The 21,912-nt window shown below is 35.3% G+C and overlaps 1 protein-coding gene across 1 annotated transcript; it reads right to left on the bottom strand.

Annotated features, from left to right (window-relative positions):
- Nucleotides 1-9,897: 9,897 nt before the first annotated feature.
- Nucleotides 9,898-11,069, bottom strand: LOC120780592 (putative nuclease HARBI1). Its single transcript, XM_040112851.1, has 3 exons — nt 10,542-11,069; nt 10,328-10,472; nt 9,898-10,268 (listed from the first exon to the last, which is right to left on the bottom strand). Exons 1-3 carry the CDS (start codon nt 10,938-10,940, stop codon nt 9,898-9,900), a joined length of 915 nt encoding a protein of 304 aa, XP_039968785.1. The 5' UTR covers nt 10,941-11,069.
- Nucleotides 11,070-21,912: the final 10,843 nt, after the last annotated feature.

Below are 21,912 nucleotides of genomic sequence, written 5' to 3'. Positions count from 1 at the left end.
GGATCGATTATTTACAATCAACCCAAGACACACTGAGTGATTTTATCTTCGACTGTTGTTAGTTAATGTTACTGGCCCAATATCATTTCAAGATATACGTAAAGTGAATGGGCAACAGCATCCAACATATAAAGACGCATGCCTTGCACTCGGCTTGCTGAAAGACGACAACCAGTGGGAGTGTATGCCCGCTGAAGCTATAGTGTTGACTTAAGCATGTTTCCCAGTTCGAGCACAGATATTGTGGGATAATCACAAAAATTTAATGACTGATGATATAATGCATCAACATCGTACACGTTGGAACGATCTAACGATAACATTTAGCGACGCTATGTATAATGAAGCATTGATTGCTATTGAGGATCTTTTGCGTTGCATTAACACTGAAATGAATCGTGAACTGCAGTACAACACTATAGAAATGGCAGCGATTGTTACTCGCAATGTCCCACTAATGAATGACGAACAAAGAACCATTTATGACCGCATTTTTCTCGCAGTTTCAGCAGGACAAGATAGGTTTTGCGGTATTTTCGTTAGTTGGCGCTGAAAGCGCGTAGTTCTAGTTTTATTCGTCGCATCGGGTCATGCTATACCTTTTGAAAGCTCATTTCACGCGCTATCACGTGTTTTATTGATTGTCGTTTTTTTAAGTCGTTCGTGAGTTATAGCGTCGCAAACATGGAACTAAACAAAGAGAAAATATGACATATTTTACAGTACTACTACGATAAAGGCAAAATGCATCCTCGGAAGCCGCCAATAAAATTTTTGCAGCTTATGAACCCGATACAGTTTCCATTTCCACCGCACAACGATGGTTTCAACGTTTTTGTTCTGGTGTAGAGGTGGTCGAAGATGCGCCACGCTCCGGAAGGCCTGTCGTCGAAAATTGCGATATAAAATCGCTGAATTGGTCGAAAGAGACCGGTATAGTAGCAGCCGTAGCGATCAAGAGCTGGGCATGAGTCATCAAAAATTCATTTCAATTTCATAAAAAAAAAAAAAAAATCAATAAAAATACCGCAAGAATTTTTGACAACCCATTATTAAAAACAACTACGAACCATGGCGGAATTCTGTTGGTGCTTTCAAGTGATTTCAGACAAACACTTCCCGTCATTCCACGTTCAACATACACTGATGAGATCAACGCTTGCTTAAAATCATCTCCATTGTGGCGTGATGTTGAAAAAGTATAGCTGAAAGTAAATATGCTCGTTCAAGTACATAAATCATGAGTGGCTTGCAGAAAGAGCTATTTTAGCAGCAAAAACTGCACACGTTGACAATTTTAATTTGAAAATATAGCAGCTGTTGTCAGGGAACTTGGTATCATAAAAAAATATATAGATACAGTTTGCGATGCCAGCGAAGCCGTCAATTTTCACACAGAATTTTTGAACTCACTGGATTTGCCATGCATTCCACCGCATTGCTTCGTAATTTGAACCCGCCACGGCTGTGCAACGGTACGCGGAAATTATTAATTATTCGAAATTGATGAAAAAACGTTATCGAAGCCAGCAATTTAAATGGCAAGTTCAAAGGTGAAAACATACTAATACCACGGATCTTCCTATCATACCTACAGATGTGCCAATTCAATTTAAACGAAATCAGTTTCCGATTAGATTGGCATTTGGAATGACAATCAGCAAATCCTGCAAGGCCAAACGATGTCTATTTGTAAGGCTTAGATTTGAGTACACCATGTTTTTCACATGGGCAATTGCACAGTAGCATACTCTCGAGTGGGTAAACCATCCAGTTTGTTTGTGCTCGCTAAGGGGCTGGGCTAAAAAACATTGTTCACGCTATAGCATTAAAATATTGATATTGTTGGTTGTTTGTACCTTAAAAATAATAATATTGTTTGGAGTTTGTTATTTTATATTCCCTTATCGTTCATATAGCGCTCCAAGCCTATTTCACGCATATAACAGATACTTCCACACTTATAATAACTAAGTTTCTCTTTGTCTACACTAGAATTTATCTAGAAACTAGAAGTAATTTATAAGGCAAAACAACATTTGCCGAGTATGCTAGTACTTATATATATATCAAAATATGATACGGTGCAGTCTATGGTAGAAATAGAAATACCAACTAAATATAAGTTAGCATAGCTAACAAAATATACAAACAACAAAGTTGTCACAGTTAGCAAAATACAGACAAGAATATTGGAATATAATTCGATATTCAATTCAGCAATATTCTTCAAATAAACAATAACAATAACATTGTCACCGCAATGTAGGCTCCGATTATTGTTTACGTTATCATTATTGCATTATATAGAAAATAAACGAATTCGTATAAAATAAAATTTATTCAATAAAGTTCTTGAGTTCAATTTGTAATCCGCAGAGGCCGATTGTATTCAGTGCGCGGTAGACAGCATTATATTATATGTATAACGTATTATAAACAATTGGCGCAGGGTTGCAATTATTTTCACCGTAAAATACCGATAAACGTTGTCCCAGGTTGGTTTTATCCCATTCTGAATGCGTCCTTCGCTCTTAATTCCGTTTTTCACACACAATTCTATAAACATAGATTAATTGATCAATTGTTTGCATCAAAAATTAACTAAAAAATAAAAATGGTCAACCGTGTCGGCATAAGTAAAGGATACGAGTAGACCGCGAGAATTCAAAATTCTCGATCGGTTTTGTACCTCGTACTTTGTATAAATGACGTACGCCAACTAAACGTACATTTGAGTATATTTGCCTACTAAAGTAAATAAAATAATACACGCCTTAAAAATAAGTATGCCTCAAATCAGGCTTTTAGGATCAGAAATGTAGAAACAATTTCGTCTCGTTTTCAATATTCAATTAATATAAAATACAAACATACACATACATACCGACATGTAATGAGATACAGAAGAAAAGTATTGTAATATTTTTTAAAATAATGTTTAAGTCTCCAACTTTAGGCGTCAACTAAGAAAATACTAATAAACAAGTAAGGAAGGGCTACGTTCGGGTGTAACCAAACATTTTATACTCTTGCAGCTTGCAGGAATCAAGGCCATGGAAATACCTCAAGTGGGTATTGTGGTCTAGAAGCATGAGTTTCAGGTAATTTTTAAAGTGTCGTAAAAAAAAGGCAATTAATATTTTTACTATACATTTTTTTATTAGTTATTTGTTAATTTTAGACGAGTACAGAAAAAAATTAAAAACAAAAAAAAGTAAAAAAGTTCAAAAATTCAAAAATTATGAGCTGACGAAGTGAGGGGTCTCAAAAAATTTCCACATGACCATACCCATAATTTCAACCCAAAAAGATTATTAATCTAGAATAATGTCGCAATGGCCGGAACTACGGAAATTTTGAAAAATCCTTCCAAGGTCATATTTTTGCAAGTCTAAACTTTGCAAAAAAAATCGATTTTTTTCAAAATCCTAGACAAGAATACCCCCTTAAGATGTAAAACGTCAATCTGAGGATCGGTATCTAAGCAATTTTATACACATTTATGCACATACTACTGTGATCAAATTTGAAAGGTGAATTTTTGATTTATACTTCGCGTATTTTTCTACTCAGTAAATTTTTTTTCTGTGAGTTGGTAGTACTGTTAGTGACATCTGTGCTTTCACGCCAAAATATTCATTAGTATTTGAGATATGCGTCGTTTTGTGAGGCTCTAAAGATGAATTCTTCAATTTTTACTATGTCTGAATTTATTGAACAAAGAAGTGCGATAATGCAACATCTCATACTGTATTGGTTATTCCTGATCATTTCGTTACATTTTCACCTAATATCGTGCCGCAATCACCGCATTCGCCTGATTTGTCTTCGTGTAACTTTTGGCTAATCAGCAAATTCACATGACCACTCCAAGGACGCCGTTTTGACTCAATTGAGGATATAAAAGCTGAATCGATGAAGGCTCCGAGGATTTTTCCAAATGCTATGATGACTGAAAAATTCGTTGGCATAAGTGTATTTCAACGGGAGGGTATTACTTTGAAGTAAATGAAATGGACAAAATTCACCTTTCAATTTGACCACAGTAGTATACTCTATATAACCCACAGACCGACAAATTCTACACTAGATTTGTTAGAAAAACAAATATCATTATACGTAGCATTTGGGAGTTGGGCTAGGTCAAGTTTTCGCCCAATTGTAGACAAAAAGAAATACTGTTATGAGTAAAACACGCTTTGCCATTTTTATTGAGATAACTCAAATATTGGCCGGTATATGCAGCATAAAGTCACCCGGGAGTTCGAAGAACTTTATAATAGGTATATGGGGGCTGGGGGAAGTATAATATTCAACCCATTTGTTTACACAGATATTCCACTGTCAGGAAACGAATTTCTGTCTGAATTTCGTTTGTATATCTCACACATGGACCGATATTTTCAGTCAAAAGTCAAGTATAGATACTGAGGTCCACATATTCAGTACCTAGAGGCTTGACCAGTTTTGGTTCGTTTTGGACAATTTTTAGTCAAAAGGCGGCAATAGGAATTATTGGTGCAAAATTTGAAAATTTTATTAACAGCTTCTTGATTTGTATACAGGAAAGTGAAAGAATCAAGTGGAATTTAAAATTGTGTTATATGGGAAGTAGGTGTGGTTGTTGTTTGATTTCGTCAATTCTCCTACTGTGACCAAGGAATATGAGAAGAATGCCACGTACTAAATTTCGAAATCGGTCGGTCGGGTATCGAGATATATTTCACTAAAATGTGGGCGGTGCCACGCCCATTATCTAATTTCCCCACCGGCTCCTAATAAGCCATGCCATTTAAGAGGTAAAACTTTTGAGCTTTTAGTTGCTTTGAATAGTACCGTTATTTGGGGAGTAAGCGGGTTTATCATCCACTTTCACACTGTCGTTCTTATAATATTTGGAGACTATTTGGTTATTGTAGCTTTAGTAGTTTAGGAGATATGTACATTAAACTTATAATAGGGCGGTGCCACGCCCACTTTTCCAAAAATTGTTACACAGGTTCCCCTTGCTACTGGGATACCCTATATATTGTTTTATATCTTAGTTTAGTGCTTAATTATGGCACTTTATAAGTTTTCGGCTAATGGCGATTTGGGGTCGTGGCAGTGACCTGATTACGACCATATAAGAACTAGTAATTTTGTACTAAGGATCATATCAAGTTTCATGATATCTCAAGTTTTACTCAAGACGGACGGACGGACAGACAGACAGTCACCCGGATTTCAAGTTTTCTCGTCTTTCTGATCACATATATGTATATAACAGTTAGATGAACAAAACTGTTATACCCTTTAGCAACAGGTTGCAAGAGTATAAAAATTTAAATGCACAACTATTAAATTTATTCATTCAATTCGGTTGCACCGACGCTTTGATACCCTTCACGAAAACCAAAGGTCCTTACAAGAACTTGATTTCGATCTTTCAGTTTGTATGGCAGCTATATCCTATAATGGTCCGATATCGGTGGTTCCGACAAATGAGCAGCTTCTTGGGATGAAGAGAACATATGCAAAATTTCAAATTGAAATTTTAAAAACTAATAATATATGTATATAATAGGCAGATGGAAAATATGATCAAATCAACTCAGCTCGTCAAGCTGATGACTTAGGTATATACAGTGTCGGACAAAATATATTGGACTCACACCTATGAGTTACATTATCATCTCCTATTCTCGCAATTGTCATTTTAAATGTAAACAAATCACTTAGATTTGAAGAATAACTATTTATTTTATGAAAACATACAAACCCTTAGAAATTATTTGACTCCATGCCATTTTATACGAAAAAAATTAAACATATTCAATATTCAGTGCGACAAAACATATTGGATTAATTATTGTTTTATAATATTTTATAGCATAGTCATTATTTTTAATTGCTTCACTGCATCTATTTGGCATAGAAGCTATAAGATTGTTAATAACTTCTTCCAGAATGCTTAACCAGGCTGCTTTTACAGATTCGAACAATTTTTTTTATCTCCATTCACTCCTTCTCTGTCAATCCTTCTATTTATTATATCCTAAAGATCTCAATAGGGTTAAGATCCGGCGATTGAGCTGGCCACTTTAACATTAATATTTTGAGCTACGACCCAATTTTTCACAAGTTTCCACGTGTGCTTTAGGTCGTTGGTAATTAATAGAATTTAAATCGCGTCACGGCTTTTTATGTAAATACACTTGGTTAAACTAAAACAAGAAAAAACGTTAACTTCGGCTGCACCGAAGCTAATATACCCTTCACAGGTGCATTTCTTCTAGTAACTATGCGTTCAGTTTGTATGGAAGCTATATGCTATAGTAATCCGATCTGAACGATTTTTTCGGAGATTATATTATTACCTTAAGAGGCTATACCAGTGTTACACTTTTAAAGAAAAAATTCTTTTTATTTGTTATTTCAATAGCTTATGCTATATTTCCATAAATATACTGTGAAATCGGCAAGGTCGTATCTTGAATAGTTTTTGGATGACAGCGTTCTAAAGAGCGACCGCTCGCAGGTATAAACTTATACATGTATAAGTGAAACTTTAAACGCGTTTTTCTCGAAACGACATTTTTCAAAATTGCTGGCGTCATAACTCAACGAGAAATTGACCGATTGACCAAATCAAATTAAAACTGAGTATTTTTGAATACATTTACTACTATACATTGACCTACGATCTTTTTGATTGGTTGAAAATTGTCACTTTGACATTAAAAAAACGACCATTTTTTACCTAAAAAAACGTTTTTTTTTTGAAAATGTTGTTAATTATTGATATTTTTCAAAGATCGTAGGTCATTGTATAAGTATATATGCAGACAGACGGACATGGCTAAATCGACTCAGCTCAACATACTGATCATTTATATATATACTTTATAGGGTCTTTGACGCTTCCTTCTGGTGTTACAAACTTCGTGACAAACTTAATATACCCTGTTCAGGGTATAATGATGCTGATTCTTTATATCGCTGTTTAAATTACATAGAGAATGCAAAATCGTCAGAAAATAACGGGATTTTCGACCTTTATTGCGAAAAACTGTGGCTAGTCCAATATTTTTTGTAGCAGTCAATGTAGCGTACTTGTACTTTCTTTTGTATAAAATGTAAACTATTAAAAAAAATTTTAAGGTTTTTCATTTAGGGTTTTCACAAGTCTCATAAAGTTATAAGTTATAACGATTCCAAAACATAGCATTGAGAATTGTAAATGTGTAAACTCATTTTTGTATGAAATCCAACAAGAATTTTGTTTTTGCTTTACGACGGGTTGTGATTACCCCAATTGTTTCACTAAATAAACAATATGTCTTTATATTTAAATACTTTTTTTATATTCAAAATTGTAATTTGGAGTATTCGACATGTTTTTAATGGTAAATATGAAGTTTTTAATTACAATATAATTATATAATTATTACTGCAGAAACCATTGGGAGGATAGCTATACGGTGAACAAAAACGACATGTATCGAAATTCTATTAGAGCTTGGCAGACAGAAGAATAATGTATGCACAAATTTGGACTAAAATCAAAATAAAAACGCAAAATCATCAATATTTATTTATTCGCCTTCAAAGATGACTCGGATGTATCGTACCTATGCCAATCGCGATTTCCAGTTTTCCACACTTAATGATTACTTTGGGGATGGCACCTTCAGCTCTTTAGCGAATTTTTTATCTCTTTCAGATCGACTGGTACTGGTTCAACAAGAAAAAATTTCATCATGATACGGCAAGTAGTTGATCGATGCTATTCATTGCGTTTTTGTCTTTAAATTCGGTCACAATCGTGGCTCAATGGATTGCATTAGCATGGTGTAAAATCCATAAATTGCTCTTTCCACAATTCCGGTCCGTTTTCGACGGATGTTCGCACGCAAATGTTTCCAATACGAGCATATAGAACTACTTATTGACCGTCTGTCCTATCCGGAACAAATTCATGAGCCACCAAATTACGAATATCGAAAAACAACAAGCATCACACTGATTTTTGAGCAGTTTTTTCCTGTTTTTTGCTCGGCACGTTTTTTCACTCTTATTCCAATGATTATTGACTAGTTTACGTCAAAAATCTGAACCCACGTCTCATCGACATATAATGCCTTCAATGAATGGGATCAGAATTGCACCTCATCAAGCATGCCCAAAAAGACCAGTTTGGATGATAATTTTCATATCCACAATATCCACCAAAATCATTCGAACGGTCTCATGAGAGATGTCGAGGAATTTACAATTACAATTTCCGAGTACTTTTCTGTCACAATGTATGGGGCTTTTTCCGAAAGTGTGACTGATTTTCTTCCGCCGCGACTGTACTTCAGAGCGTGTACGTATCGACTGAATTAGGTCAGAGGGCGTTCCTGAAGCTAAAGAACGAGTGGCTGGTCAGTTATCTCCGAGTACCCAGAGACTGGTGAACGCACGATTTTTGCGCAACGTGTTTCTGTGAGTAGTGCAAGCCAAAAAATGCAGCGTTCGTTAGAGCAGGAGGTACGCGATTAAATTCTGTGTGAAACTCGGCATCTCCGATGGCAGAGACGTCCAATATGATCAAGCAGGCTTCTCAGATGTTGCTTTAGCAAGAAGAGGTCACTGATGAAGACCGTGCTGGGAGACCTACGACTTCGACAAACACCAACAATGTGGCTTGTGGCGCTAAAAGTTTTGAACTCCAGACCGTCGACTGGCTGGTATTGTCACTAGAGAAGCGGAATGAAATTTAAAGCAATTCTCGCTTATTTCGAATTGCGAGAAGTGAGCGCACAGGTACCCGCCAATGAAGCGGCGAAAGAACTTAACGAAAATGAATATTTGCATTGCCACTGCGAATTTATCAACTGTCAAAATTATGAACGTTTATTTGATTCGAGAATCTGATTAAGAATGAGAAAAACGTTAGTAAATTTTAAAATGCATTTATTGTATTTAATTCATTATAACCAATTATTTTCAGAATAAAACGAACTACTCAAAAGCAATCGAGGGTATTGGTGAAGTTGATGGAAGGAAATCCCAGAGTTAGTTAGAGGAATGTGGCGCCGTTTGACTCAACAAAAAAATAGATGATGTGGAAAGCAATGTTTCAGGAGTTAAACTATATCGGCCTCCAATACGTTGTAAGAATGGAATGGGAGGTAAGAATAAACAATTTTGATTGCATATATGTACATATCTGTATTAATTTGTGTATTTCTTAGGTTTGGTTGGACTATTTAATTAAAATTAAAAAGGAAAATTGCAGATAATCGACAGGAGATTGCAACCGCAGATGGAGGACCATACTACCAACGGAGTTTAACGCCTTTGGAGCAGGCCGTGGACGAGCTGCTCAGCTTGTCCACGGCAATGAATCCAAGCGGAGCCGCATTTGGTAGCACTACACCTGCACCTGCATTATTTAGAAGAAGAAAATCTGGAAGATATGTCGAGGTGCAGCCTGAACAGGCTGGAAATGTTAGCATTCTCGTCTTAGGCAGGCACCTACAAGCAGAGTGGAGTGAGCGCGAAAATTTGCGTATGAAGGCTTTGGAGAAACAAGCGGAAACGCAAGAAAGCATTGTCGGTATTATGTAAAATATTAATTCTGTGTGTAATGAAATTTCTAGATACAACAGAAAAATTTTACGAATTAAAAAAAGAAAACTTGGTACTTTATAAAATGAAAGAAGAAAGAAAAGAAGGAAGAATATAAAGAAAAAATAGGCTATTATAAAGAAAAAATTGAAATAAAACTAAAAGAATTAGAATTAAAAAAATTGAAATACCTCAAAATAAAAAAACGTATTTCCTGCAATTCAAAATTAATTTCAGTTATTTTATTGTAGTTATGTTAAGATATACTTTTACATATATTTTAGGGATGCAACTATATTATGACAATGCATTCGCAATTTGTCTTCGGCGATGATCTGCTGCTGTTCCACTGAAGTTTCCTTCAACTGGTTCCAGTGGTACTACCACATCAACAAAAGTTTCTTCTTCAGGATCATTCACATTATATTGTTTGCAAATATTGTGTAAAGCACAACAAACATTTACAATAACAGTTGCTTTACTAGGAGGATGTCGTAGTTTACGTTCACCTAGTATACAACGAAAACGGCATTTCAGCACTCCAATTGTCCGTTCAACTACGTTCCTTGCCTTTGCATGTTTCTTATTAAAATTTGATTCCACTGTTCCTGGTAAAGCGTTTCGGAAAGGCGTCCATAGATACTCGTGTAGTGGATAACCATAATCACCTATAATATATTTAATTTTAGTATTTATGTATGTACATACACATATAAATTGTAGTTACCTAAGTAAACCGAATTATGATCTCCTTTTTGGTATGTTTGCTCCAGATATGTTTTTAAAGCGCGATTGTTCCACACAAATGAATCGTGGCTAGATCCTCCATATCTTGCATCAACACGCCGTATAACCATATCCTCATCGCATGCCTGATAAAAATTAATTTTTTAGGACGAAATAATAATAAGTAATAATTTATTTATTTAGTTGCTACTTACAATCATCGCATTTATGCTGTAAAATCCTTTTCTATTCACATATAAGTGCTTGTTCTCACATGGTGCAATAATTGCAACATGGGTTCCATCAACGCAACCAACCACATTTGGAATTCCTGATCTGGTGAAAAAATTCCTTCTTGCTGTTCGTTTCTGCTCTTCAGTTATGTCTGTTTTGATCCGGACACTGCACAGAGTGGATTCCAATATTGGAAGCATTTCCTTAAAAATCAACGAAACAGTGGGCTGTGCAATACCTAGTTCGAAATCATTTCCCACTGTTTGCTGATAGCTCCCATGAGCCAAAAATCTGAGAACGCAGCACAATTTCAACATCGGCGATATTGACGACGATAGGTTAGTCGGACATTTTTCCTTTATGCTGTCTAGCACATACATAAATGCATCCTTACTTAACGGAAAGTTTTCTTTAAATCTGTTAATAAAAACTTATGTGACGTGATATTTGTTTATGCACTTTTATAGCAATAGATACTTACAACACTGAAGAAAGTTCCATGGGATTAGAGTGATCTCTTATGAACCGTCGCTGCCTAAGTAACTTCGTTGTTGTCCTTTCAACATAACTGTCTTCAAAATATAAATCTACGTTGTTAAACATTTTTATTCACCTTTTTAAAATCACCGTAAAATTTCAAAACACACAATAATCAGTTCGAAAACAATAACAATAATACGTCAAATATGTCAATTTCGGATGAACTCGTGTGACATTTCTCAATTATTTTAGTATGGCAACAAAAAAGTTGAGCGAATGTGTTCTTTCGCCAGTCACAATATGAACATGGCGAATTTTCGCCTAAAACATTCGACTCGCCAATGCATTCGCTTCGCCAGTGACAATACCGGCATAAGTTTTCGTTTAATTGCCCAGATGTTCAAGTTATCAATATTTGTGGTACATGACATTATGACGGAGCACTTGAACATTCGCAAGGTGTCGCGAAGATGATCCCAAAAGTGCTCACTGACGACCAGAAATTGCGTTGAGTGAAAATGTGGCAAGAAAATTTGAACATGTGTGAAAGTGACCCCCAATTTTTGAATAACGTGATCACAGGTGATAAGTAATGGATCTTTGAGTATGATCCCGATACAAGGAGGCAATGTTCCGATTGTTTTGAGAGGACAGAGGGGAACCAAGCACAAGCACCTCGACTCTCAAGGCTATTCCGGTGAAAGCCTTCGGTGACGCCTTCAATGCTTGGAAATCGCGCTGCCAGCGCAGCATCGACGCAGAAGGAGCCTATTTTTAAAGTTTTTAAAGAATTGTAGCGATTGGTTCAATAAATTTTTAAATTTACCTTCTCTGATGAAGCTCAGTTTCATCAGAGTGGTGCGGTAAATAAACAAAACTCTCGACTTTGGTGTGAAGAAAATCCAAGAGTTATTCACCAGCAACCACTACAATAAATAATTCACACAATGGTAATATGGATAAATAAAGCCTCGGTTTTACGCCCATCTCATATACTCTCTATGAACGCAATGACTTCGCTTTTTATAAGATATTATTAAATGAAAATAAAAGCACTCATGTAATTAGTTTGAGCACAGACATACCACTTGCAATTTTTATTATTATTGTAGCAATTATTCTTATTTGCATTTTTAAATATAAGCAAAAATTTTATGTTACATCTGAAACGCTAAAAACCAATGAAAGTGAGCTAAATGGTCCATTCCTACAAATTAAAAATTCAGCACCCTAGTAATAATACCGATTGAGGACAATCGATTTAAGAGGGGAAGAGTTAACACAAGCGGTGTTACAAATGTTACAAACACGCGTACTTTATTTCATCAATGTTAATAACCCTTAGCCAACATCCGGCACGAGCTTTCACCTCAATGATAATTTTCTTAGAATCAAATATATTAAACTTTTTATTTAATTGTGCCAATTCAGATTCTATGTAATTTGCTAGTGCATTTGTTACAATACAGATCGCACGTAATTCACTAATGCAATAATGTTGACACAGCTGTTTGAGCGATTTCCGATCAGTACGTAAATTCAATAACCTCTTCTCAGAATTTAGCCAGCAAACTTTCAAGTGCGTTAGCATAAATTTAGCATATAAAAGAACTAGCTATTAAGATGTAAGTCAGTTGTGAATTGACTCGGAATAAAGATGGACATACTGTCCAAATAAAATAAAATAAAAATAAAAAAATAAATAATTTTTTTTTTTTTTATATGTTTTCGCACCAGAAAACATAACTTGTATATGGCTCGCATTTGCTTTCGTAAACATACAGACAAATGTGCCAAAGAAATAATATATGTATGTACATATGTGTATGCCATAGAAATTCTATTGGTACAAATATGGAAATGATAACGAAATAATGCGAATATGCATATTTCATGAAGGTCATCAATTTTCTTTGAAGAAATGAAGTTCATTTGACACATCTTCGCTTTGTAATAGACGAAATAAATATTTGTAACTTTTTTGAAATAATTAAAAAATTAAAAAATAAAATTAATTATTTTTATCTAATTTTTTACGATTTTGTAAAAAACTAAAATTTTTACAATTTTTCTGAAAAAAATGGTTCATATGATACAAGATCACGCATATGTGTCTCAGAGAATGCTTCTTTACATTCTTTGACTTTGCATACTTTTCTTCAAAGCATTTCTCTTTATTCATTCTCGCATGAATTCAGTCGTTTTACATATATTTCTGCCATTGCACGTGCTCAATTCTGCTAAATAGCAGCGAGAATGGTGAAATTCCGTGTCACAATCTTATAAGCTCTGTTAGCCGTCCAATCGAACATCATACAGATTTCGATTTGCACCTTCTCTATACTTTACGTTCTCTGGATCAACAACGACTCTTGCTGATGTCCCCATGCGAATTCGGTGTCCTTGCGTAAAAATTTGCGTAACATCTCGGAAATACCGCGACAACCTTTCGAAAGTAGCCACTGAGACCTAAAAGCTTGCGTACTTCAGTGACATTTCTAGGCTCTGGAAAATTTACGATGGCGTTGGTTTTAACGTTGCCCGGACTGATGCCTTCGGGAGTTAACTGACGTCTCAAAAATGTTATCGTTTGCGTGAGCAATTCACATTTGTTAACGTTCAATGTGAGTCCACATGTGCGTAGTACTTAGAGTATACGAGAAAGCTTTGTGTACATTTCGTCGAAGGAGTTGTTGCCAACTAGGATGTCATCCATATAATGTCGCATGTCGCCCGTCTCTATTCGTCTTTGGATTTCTGTCAAGAGTCTATAAACCCCTTAATGTATCAATTACCAATTATCAATTCCAACTGTTCGCACACAACTTGCACTAAAAAAACCAGTTTTGATGCTTACGAACTGTCGCAAAACGAAACGAATTTTATTTATTTTTAATGCGTTGCCAAAAATATGGATAATTACACAACTGATCTGCAGTAGATAATGCACTCAAAATTCCAATTCTCTTTTGATCAAATGTACACTTCTACACACCACGAGTCAGACTCGTGGAAATACGTCAGCTGGTGTATCGTAATCTAAACCGTATGCATTTGAACTCGTATAAGCCGTCCGTTGTGATAAAAGCAGTGTATTAACGGCTATCGGGTGATATTTCAATTTGATAGTACGCACTATTCACATCGAGTGACAAAAAAATTTTCTTTCTTTGTCATCTTATTAATTCGTCGGTAATCGATACATAATCGATCACTTCCATTTTGCTTCTTGACTAAAACCACGGGGCTTGTATATTCGTATGTCGATTTCGTAATAATATCACGATCAAGTATTCAATTCTTCAATCATCAAGTTGTGTGTGATGTGGATAATGACGTGCAACTCGTTTTAGTCGTGTATAAATAGCGAACAATAAAAATGTATCATCCCATCTATATGCTTCCACTACTCTTTCGACTCTGTCAATAAATTGATCTACCATAATGCTTGCGTTATTCATTGGATCAAATTCTTCATGGTTTCTCAATAACAAACTCCAGAAAATAATATCAATGTTAGATAATTTCCTTACATTTGAATTAGGAGAATTTGATATTAACCTTTTAGAGTATAAGCTTAGTTATAAGTACAGGGCCAAGGCAGAAAGGGAATTTTTGCAAAAAATTAATTAGTAAGTAAGCAATGAAAAATATAGATCTAAATCGAAAAATAATGCAACAAAATAAAATCAATATTACCATTTACTACCACAGTACAAACCACAATTAAGACGAAATCCTATTTGAACAAAACAATATCCTCACCCTACACTGCCGGTTTTAGTATAGACGCATTAACGTTTTTTTTTTTAATAAACACACTACAGTACAAACCACAATTAAGACGAATTCGTATTTGAACAAAACAATATCCGCACCCTACACTGCTGGTTTTAGTATAGACGCATTAACTTTTTTTTAATAAATTGTTTTATTTATAACCATGCTTTTTCTTATTGTCCAAAATGCTTTTCTTATTAAAGTTGGAATCTTCTCCGAAGAATATGTGCTCATAGTTGGTTGATTTGCGAAAGAATAACTGCACATTCGACGATTCCAGAAATGTCTGTGGCAATCGGGTACGTTTTTAGTTCATCATTGAAATAGACGCACTTTACATTTCTTTGTCTTGAGTAAAAAAGTGCAGTTTTTTTCAATTGAGAAAGTACTAAAAATAAAGAAATAAATTGTTTTCGAGCCCAATTAAAGTAAAAATGGGAAAAACTAATATTCTAAGCTTATTCTAACGTGAAGAAGAATAATTTTTTTACTCCTAAGGACTATCCAATTGTAAAAATGCCAAACAGATAAAACGCAGTTCAAGAACTGTTGATAGATATTTAAAGCATCAGAGGCATATGGAAAACACTTTAAAGGAAAAAAGCACTATCTGAACAGTCATTACGCAAAACTGTTAGAATTACTTCAAATTCGACTAAGTCTGCAGCTAAGTTTAAGGAATTAGCCAACTAGACAAGTAAGGAGGGCTAAGTGCAGGTGCACCCGAACACTTACAAGAATCAAAGCCAGGGAAATACTTTATGGTGGAAAATATCAACCTGAGAATCGAAGAAATTCTATATATAATACTGTGAACAAAGGTGAAAGGTGAACTTTTGATTTACACTTCGCGTACTTTTCGAATCGGTAATTTTTTTTAATACTGTCCAAGCTAAATTTCACGTCAAAATATTGATATATTATTTGAGATGCACGTCGTTTTGTGAGGCTCTAAAAATGACTTCTTCGATTTTTACTATGTCTAAATGTATTGAACAAAGAAGTGCGATAATGCACCATCTCATACTGCATTGGTTACTCGTGATCATTTCGCCACATCTTCAACTAATATCGTGCCGCAACCACCGCATTCGCCTGATTTACCTTCATGTAACTTCTGGCTATTCAGCAAATTCACAAGACCACTCGGAGACACCGTTATGACTCAATTGATGATATAAAAGCTGATTCGAAGAAGGCTCTGATGGCCATCACGACGGAGGATTTTTCCAACTGCTATGATGACAGGAAAATTCGTTGGCATAAGTGTATTGCAGCGGGAGGGGATTAGTTTGAAGGAGATGAAATGGACAAAATTCACCTTTCAATTTGATCACAGTAGAAGTATATGGGGGCTAAGGGAAGTATGGGTCCGATTCAACCCATTTTAGGCATACAGAAATACCATTATAAGAGAATGATTATCTTTAAATTTCAAAAGTCAATTCACCGTGGTATAAATATGCCTAGGTACCTAGAGGCTTGAACAGTTTTTGTTGGATTTGAACAATTTTTAATTATAAAATACACTAAAGGCATTATTCGTGGAAAGTTTAATCCCATTATATTAATTGCTTTTTGGTTTGTGTACTGGAAAGTAAAGGAATCCAGTGGAATTGAAAATTGTGCTATATGCGAAGTAGGCATGGTTATTGTCCGATTTCGCTCATTTTTACAACGTCACATAGAAATATGAAAAAATACCACGTACCAAATTTTGTTGAAATCGGTCAGTCGGGTCTCGAGATATGGGATTTCACCAAAAAGTGGGCGGTGCCATTTTTAACAGTACCGTTTTATGGGGAGTGAACGGGGGTTTCATCCGATTTGGTCCATTTTCACACTGTAGGTAGAACATCTTGTAAGATTTGCGCTGAGCAAATTTGGTTATTGTGGCTGTAGTGAGTTAGGAGATACATAATTAAACTTATTAGAGGGCGGGGCCACGGCTACTTTTTTTAAATTTTTTCCAAATATGTGTTTTATATCTTTATTTGGTGCTTAGTTATGTCACTTTTTATATTTTCGGTTAATGGCAATGTGGGCCATTACGCCCATCTGCGAGCTCGATTTGTTTTTGTACTAAAAACTTGTACGGACGAACGGACGGACGGACAAACAGACAGTCAACCGGATTTCAACTTTTCTCGTCACCCTGAACATTTATATATATGTGTAAAACACTATATCTATCTCGCTTAGTTTTAGGTGATACATACAATAATAATATAATACTCTGTAGCAACTGGTAGCAAGAGTATAAAAAGTTCTAACAAACAAGTAAGGAAGGCCTAAGTTCGGGTGTCACCGAACATTTCATACTCTCGCATGATAAAGTGATAATCGAGATTTCATTATCAGTCATTTACATATTTTTCAAATACTGTATTTTTATAAAGTTTTATTCCGCTATCATCATTGGTTCCTTATGTATATACTCGTATTATACAGAAAAGGCATCAGAAGGAATTCAAAATAGCGTTATATTGGAAGAAGGCGTGGTTGTGAACCGATTTCACCTATATTTCGTACATGTCATCAGGGTGTTAAGAAAATATTATATACCGAATTTCATTGAAATCGGTCTAGTAGTTCCTGAGATATGGTTTTTGGTTCATAAGTGGGCGAGGCCACGCCCATTTTCAATTTTTAAAAAAGCCTGGGTGCAGCTTCATTCTGCCCTTTCTTCCGTAAAATTTAGTGTTTCTGACGTTTTTTGTTAGTCGGTTAACGCACTTTTAGTGATTTTCAACATAACCTTTGTATGGGAGGTGGGCGTGGTTATTATCCGATTTCTTCCATTTCTGAACTGTATATGGAAATGCCTGAAGAAAACAACTCTGTAGAGTTTGGTTGACATAGCTGTAGTAGTTTCCGAGATATGTACAAAAAACTTAGTAGGGGGCGGGGCCACGCCCACTTTTTCAAAAAAATTACGTCCAAATATGCTCCTCCCTAATGTGATCTTTTGTGCCAAATTTCACTTTAATATCTTTATTTATGGCTTAGTTATGACACTTTATAGGTTTTCGGTTTCCGCCATTTTGTGGGCGTGGCAGTAGGCCGAGTTTGACCATCTTCGAACTTAACCTTCTTATGGAGCCAAGGAATACGGGTACCAAGTTTCATCATGATATCTCTATTTTTACTCAAGTTACAACTTGCACGGACGGACGGACGGACAGACGGACGGACGGACAGACAGACATCCGGATTTCGACTCTACTCGTCACCCTGATCATTTTGGTATATATAACCCTATATCTGACTCTTTTAGTTTTTGGACTTACAAACAACCGTTATGTGAACAAAACTATAATACTCTCCTTAGCAACATTGTTGCGAGAGTATAAAAAAGGAATGAATATAAAGAACTATATATGTATGTACTATATATCGAATATATGATCAGCATGACGAGCTGTGTCGATTTAGCCATGTCCGTTTCTCTGTATTTTTTCGAACGAGTACTTAAGTTTTTGAGATATTGATCTGAAATTTTGCACAACGTCGATTTTTCCTCAAGATGCAGATCATTTGTTGGAACCGCCGATATTGGACTATAACATATCACTGTCATACAAACTGATCGATCAAAATCCACCCTTGTATGGAAAACTTTTTTATTTTGCGAGATGTCTTCGCATTGATTTTAGTTCGAGTTAATGTTCGATCAAAACCAAGTTCTTTTGTGGAATATATTGTATTTATGAAGGATATTATAACTTCGGTGCAACTAAAGTTGACGTGTTCGAAATTATTGGACAATTCAATTGTATGCCACAATTTGCTATAACTAAAGAGATCATGATAATTATACATATTATACCTTAAACTTATAAATCGAATAATCCTGAAAAAAATGTACCTTGCGGATCAATACTTTTACAAACCCACTTGTACAAAGTTGATTTGGTTAGCAGAAAGCCGATCGATTTTTATGACAACGGCTTTTACAAAGCCTTTTCGTATTTGATCGGGGGATATAAGTACGAGAAAGTACAACCAAAAAACCCCGTCTTTGAAGAATACTTTATATTTGGTTTTTAATTTGTGGCCACGTTCGTTTTCGTCATAATAGTAAACAATCTGACCATTTTAACTACCATATGATGTTGCTAAGTGATTTTTAAATTAGTAGATTTAGCTAAAATATATATCAATGTTTTAAGTGTGTATTTCAATGAACAAAGTGAAAAATGTAAAAAAATTAGTTAAACATTGTGAAATATCTTGTGTTGTTCATACAAATTTTTAATCGGGAATATTTTAAAAATATAAGTGTTAGCAACATTATACACATTCCTCCTCTGGATAAGCTCCACTATCACACATACCCCATTTCTACCGAAATTCGTTTTTAGTCACCGACCGCCAAAGTAATCGGAATCGTGCTCAAAAGTCGATTATCACGGTTATGACGGTTATGTTCTCACCGCCATCATTTTTCAAGAAATACGAATCGACAATTGAATTTAGACATCGGTCCACAAACCACACCAAATCTGTTTTTTCCAGATGAGATGGCAGCTCTTGAATCTCTTCAGATTGTGCTTCGTCCCAAATGCAACAATTTTGCTTGTTCACCTACCGATTGAGGCAGAAATGAGCCTCATCGTTGAACAAAATTTCACTAGAAAACGTCGGATCTTCCTGGAATTTTTGAAGAGCCCATAGAGCGAAGCGATGTCGCTTAAAAGGTCGAGTAAAAAGCGCCAAATCGTTCCATACGTCAGTCCGAGTTGCTGCGAACGGCACCGAATCAACTCTCAACGGTCTTCGTGTAGACTCTCATTTACAGCAGATGTATTTTCTCTTTTTCGTGCTGGACGTGGTTTATCAGACGAATATTGTACAATAATGAACGCTTGGTTTCAGGATGGGTGACGGTGTTGCAAATAATACGCTCAGTAGACCGATTATGTTGACCATAAATTGAGGGAAGGTCACGAAACACTTCTTCTAATACTATACATACATATAGTATGTATGTACATACATACATATATAAAAATAAGTTGGGTTTTTGTCTGTTCGCTATAGCTGACTAAACCGTTGCATGAAATGAAAATGGCCTGAACCACTTAGAAGGGAATCCAATGATGATGGTTGGTAAAAACAAAACATCGGAAAATGTTAATTTTTAACCGTCTTACGATCTTAAATTAAGAAAAAAAAAAAACAATTCTTAATTATAACAGAGAATGTTAAATTTAGACAGGAAATGTTATTTAACATTTAGCTGCAACACACTGATAAGGGCGAGCAAAAGTGAAAGATTCGAGCAAAGTGTAAAATACCAAGTTTCTTTGTTTACATTGTTTGACATCCAGTTCGTACAGATTTGCTCGCGCAAACAACACTTCAAACTCTTAACCGATTTTGTTTAAAACATTTTAAAATTGGTACAAATTTAAGCATATTTTTAATTTTGCGTAAATATTATTATATTACGTAAATAAGCTGTTAGGTAGCAGTATTTCTCAAAAGAAATTAAGCTTTATTATAACAGGTAAACTTTTCCGTTGAAAAGCCTCTGTCCATGGAAGTAACGGCGAGTTGGCGCGAAGACAGGGCGTAGCAAAAAATTGAGCTCTGACAAAACATTGAAAAAAGCAAATGAAAACTTGCCGACAAATAAACATTTCAGATCGCATACATATTGACGCTGCATTGTGCACATTACCGCGAAGTTGACAAAGTTTCTATGCATAGACATCTCGTTGACACTTTTGCTCATTTTGCAGTGCTCTGTTCTTCAAAACTGATTTATGCTCTTTTCAAATACAGTAGAATCGCGCAAAAGTTAACTCGCGAGAAAGTTAAACCTTCGGCTACTTTGGGTTAACTTTTTTGAGCTTTTCTATTTTTTCAAACCCAACCGTTTGTTTGGCAAGAAAAACAAGCTCGGGTATTCCCCTCATTGCTATGTATTCCCCGAATTTCTATGTAAAAATTATAGTCGGTGTCGCGAGGTACATACAGTACCTGTCCAATAAATTACGAACGAACAAAAAAATAAATAAAAAAATAATAGTAGTTATAATAAACTCAGTAAGGACGCTCAATGTTTGAGTACAGCCGAATGTTTTATACTCACTCAATTTGAAAGAGACAAGAAAATATTTTAAAATTACTGCAAAATTGTGTATAAAACAACTAAGGAAGGGCTAAGATCGGGTGCAGCGGAACATTTTATACTTTTTAAACTTGCAAGAATCAAAGCCAGGGAAATACTATAAGGTGTAAAACCAATCATATAAAGTAAAGTCAGCCGCATGTCCGAAAATGCTGATATTAGTTATACAAGGGCTAGGCCAAGTTTTCGCTCAAATTTATCTATTAATTACACTGTTTTGAATAAAACACGCTCCCTTAGTATCATTGACATAACTCAGATTATTGGCCGATATATTCGGTACAAAGTCACCCGGAATTTTGAAAATCTTTGTATTAAGTATATGGGGGTTAAAGGTAAGTATTGGTCCGATTCAACCCATTTTGGACACATCATTATAACAGAAGGATTATACCTTAACTCCAGCTATATGTACCACACACTGACCGACATTTTCGATAAAAATACAGCTATAGGTACCAGGGTCAAAATATTCGGTAACTAGGGTATTGAACAGTTTTGGTTGGATTTGAACAATTTTTGGTCATAAAGTGAAACACTTCAAGGGAATCATTACTACAAATTTTATTCTGCTATACTAATTACATCTTGATTTGTGTACTGGAAAGTAAAAGGATAACATGGAATTTTAAATTGTGTTATATGGGAAGTAGGCGTTGTTGCTGTCCGATTTCGTCCATTTCCACAATGGAACAAAAGAATATCAAAAGAATGCCACATACTAAATTTCAAAATCGGTTGGACGGGTCCCGAGATATGGGGTTTCACCAAAAAGTGGATATTGTCACGCCCATCGTCTAATTTACACACCGGCTCTCATAAAGCCCTCTCATACCATCTCGGTAGGAAAATTTAATGTATCTGTCGCGTTTGCTTATTGATTTATCACCCTTTTAGTATTTTTTAACAGTACCGTTATATGGGGAGTGAGCGGGCTTAACCTCCGATTTCAT

This window comes from Bactrocera tryoni, unplaced genomic scaffold (genome assembly GCF_016617805.1).
Source record: "Bactrocera tryoni isolate S06 unplaced genomic scaffold, CSIRO_BtryS06_freeze2 scaffold_25, whole genome shotgun sequence".
NCBI lineage: Eukaryota > Metazoa > Arthropoda > Insecta > Diptera > Tephritidae > Bactrocera > Bactrocera tryoni.
The sequence above is the reverse complement of the archived record's forward strand: the minus strand, read 5'-3'. Positions and strand labels throughout refer to the sequence as shown.